This window comes from Zophobas morio, unplaced genomic scaffold, assembly GCF_036711695.1.
Source record: "Zophobas morio isolate AGI-343-1 ecotype UQ-CSIRO unplaced genomic scaffold, CSIRO_AGI_Zmor_V1 ptg000653l, whole genome shotgun sequence".
Classification (NCBI taxonomy): Eukaryota; Metazoa; Arthropoda; class Insecta; order Coleoptera; family Tenebrionidae; genus Zophobas; species Zophobas morio.
Window position 1 is genome coordinate 66,446 of NW_026972756.1, and position 2,616 is coordinate 69,061.

Genomic DNA, 2,616 nt, shown 5'->3' on the forward strand with positions numbered 1-2,616 from the left:
ATACCAGTTTGTGTTACTGGATTCCATATTATGGAAGCATACTCTAATTTAGATCGCACCAATGTCTTAAATAAATAAAGGGTTGTCTCATAATTAAGAAAATGCTTTGACGTACGCAATACGAAACCAAGTGTCTTGTAGGCTTTAGCAATAATGTTATCAATATGCTTATTAAATGTCAATGATTTATCAAAAGTAACCCCAAGATCATCGACAAACTCTGGTCTTTCGATAACGTGCGATCCAACACTATAACTAAAATTAAGTAGCGTCTTCTTCTTAGAAAAGCTCATAATCCGACATTTACTTCGATTTATTTTCATCTTGTTGTCCGAACACCATTGAAAGACACTTGTAATATTATTTTGTAGGTGAAGGCAGTCATAATTATTTAGTATTCGACTGTATAGTTTTAGATCGTCAGCATAGAGAGCAAAATCAACATCAATCACTGTGTGGACATCATTAATAAATATATTAAAAAGCAGGGGCCCCAAAACCGAACCCTGAGGAACGCCAGATTTTTGATGGTAATAATTTGAATTGTGGCAACGACATTGAACGTACTGATAGCGATTTGACAGATAGGAGGCGAAGAGATCAACCAGGGACTGACTAAACCCAAATAAAGAGAGTTTCTTTAAAAGTATATTATGATCTAATCTGTCAAAAGCTTTTTCCAAATCAATATAAAGCACGTCCATTTGACTGGACTTATCTAAGGTTCTAGGAGATTGAGAATATTATTTCTAGTGCAAACAGTAATATGGTAGTAGAAATTGCAGAACTTAGGAGGGAGATTGATGTTCTCAAACAATCAAATATTGATTTAGTTCGTACATTAACTAATAAAGCAGTTGCTAGTTTAACATCAAACAGCACTAATAATAATAACCACTCATCTGATAAAATACCGTGTAATTCTGAAGTAAAAAAATCATATGCAACAAAATTATCTGAGTCTACAAAATCTAAAGTCATGATTAAGCCTAAGGTTGCTCAACAAGCAGTGAAAACGCAAGAAGATTTGTTGCGGAATGTTGATCTGGTTAATGAAAATATTCGTGTTACTAATGCTAAAACAACCAAAGGAGGAGCTGTTATTGTAGGGTGCAACGATCGTGAGCATTCAAATAAATTAAAAAGACTCGCTACTGATAAACTTTCAGGTGATTATGATGTTTTTGTCCTTAGATCGGAGCATCCTAAGATTCGAGTGGTAGGTATTCCATCGTGTTTGAATAAAGAGACATTTATGAATTACTTGAAATCTCAAAACAGTGATCTGCTAGCCGACGCAACCGAACTACGCTTGCTAAATTTTTGGGAGTTGCGGAAAAATAAAAAAGTTCTTCAAGCTACTCTACAACTAGATATTATTACATACAAAAAAATAATGGATGCTGGCGGATTATTGGTTGGAATAAATATTTGCAAAGTGTATGATGATACAAATGTGGTTCGCTGTTTTAAATGTAGTGGGTTAAATCATACGAAAAATAAATGCCCAAGACAAATGATTTGTCCAATATGTGCGGGTTCGCATCAGGTAAACAGCTGTACGTCAGAAAAAAAAATGTGTATTAACTGTAGAGACTTAAGACATATACATGGGTTTGATATAGGAGTAGATCATTCAGCCTGGGATTACACCAACTGCTTTGCGTATAAATTTGCACTGGCGAAACTTAGAAATGTTGTTTTTGCAGAACCAATTCAAATAGAAATAAATAAGATTCCTAATTTTAAACATCCTGCTAATCCTGAGAATATTACTAATACTCAGATAAATTCTAATTCAATAAACAGTTTTCTAGCCAGTACACCTGCACCTTTGGGAAATAATTTTTTAGATGTGTCTTAAATATAAGTATATACTATCAGAATGTGCGTGGCATGAACACCAAATCTGCAGAAATTTTTGTTAATTCATTAACAATGACTGAATTTGATATGATTATTTTAACTGAATCGTGGTTGCACAATGGTACTAATAGCGGTGAGTTTTTTGATGTAAACTATTTTAATGTTTTTAGAAGAGACAGGGACAATTTGGCCACTTCCAAGTCTAGAGGTGGTGGTGTCTTGATTGCAGCCCACAAGAAAATACAAATAACAGAAATTAATCCAGAATTGTTATGTGAAAATTTTATCAACTTGCAGCATATAGACATCTTAATTGTAAAGGTGAGAATAGGGTACAAATCTATTTACATTGTAGTGTTATATATTTCTCCTGGTACATCTCTAGAGGACTACGTATTACTCTCTGATTCATTAATGTCAATTAACATTTTTTTCGAATCTGATGTCATAATTTTGGGTGATTTTAACATACCTGAGTTTTTTAGCAGCCCAGCTTCTCATGCAAACTTTTCTAATATTGTGCGCACCTGCAATGATTTCTCGAGTTTTTTCAATTTGTTTCAGAAAAATACAGTTCTAAATGTTGACATGCGTTTACTGGATTTGGTGTTTACTAATATCAAGTGTGAGATTACACGCTCTCCTGAATTATTGACACGCGAAGATCCTTATCATCCTGCGATCAGTATCGTGTTTGAAGTAGATAAAAAAAAGACTACTCCGTTTAACCATAATGCCAATAACATTGAG

At 33.8% G+C, this 2,616-nt stretch overlaps 1 protein-coding gene across 1 annotated transcript; it reads left to right on the forward strand.

Moving 5' to 3' along the window:
• The first annotated feature begins 759 nt into the window (after nucleotides 1-759).
• On the forward strand, nucleotides 760-1,864 carry LOC135121632 (uncharacterized). The gene is made up of 2 exons (XM_064045944.1): nucleotides 760-1,121; nucleotides 1,170-1,864. Exons 1-2 carry the CDS (start codon nucleotides 767-769, stop codon nucleotides 1,862-1,864), a joined length of 1,050 nt encoding a protein of 349 aa, XP_063902014.1. The 5' UTR covers nucleotides 760-766.
• The last annotated feature ends 752 nt before the right edge of the window (nucleotides 1,865-2,616 follow it).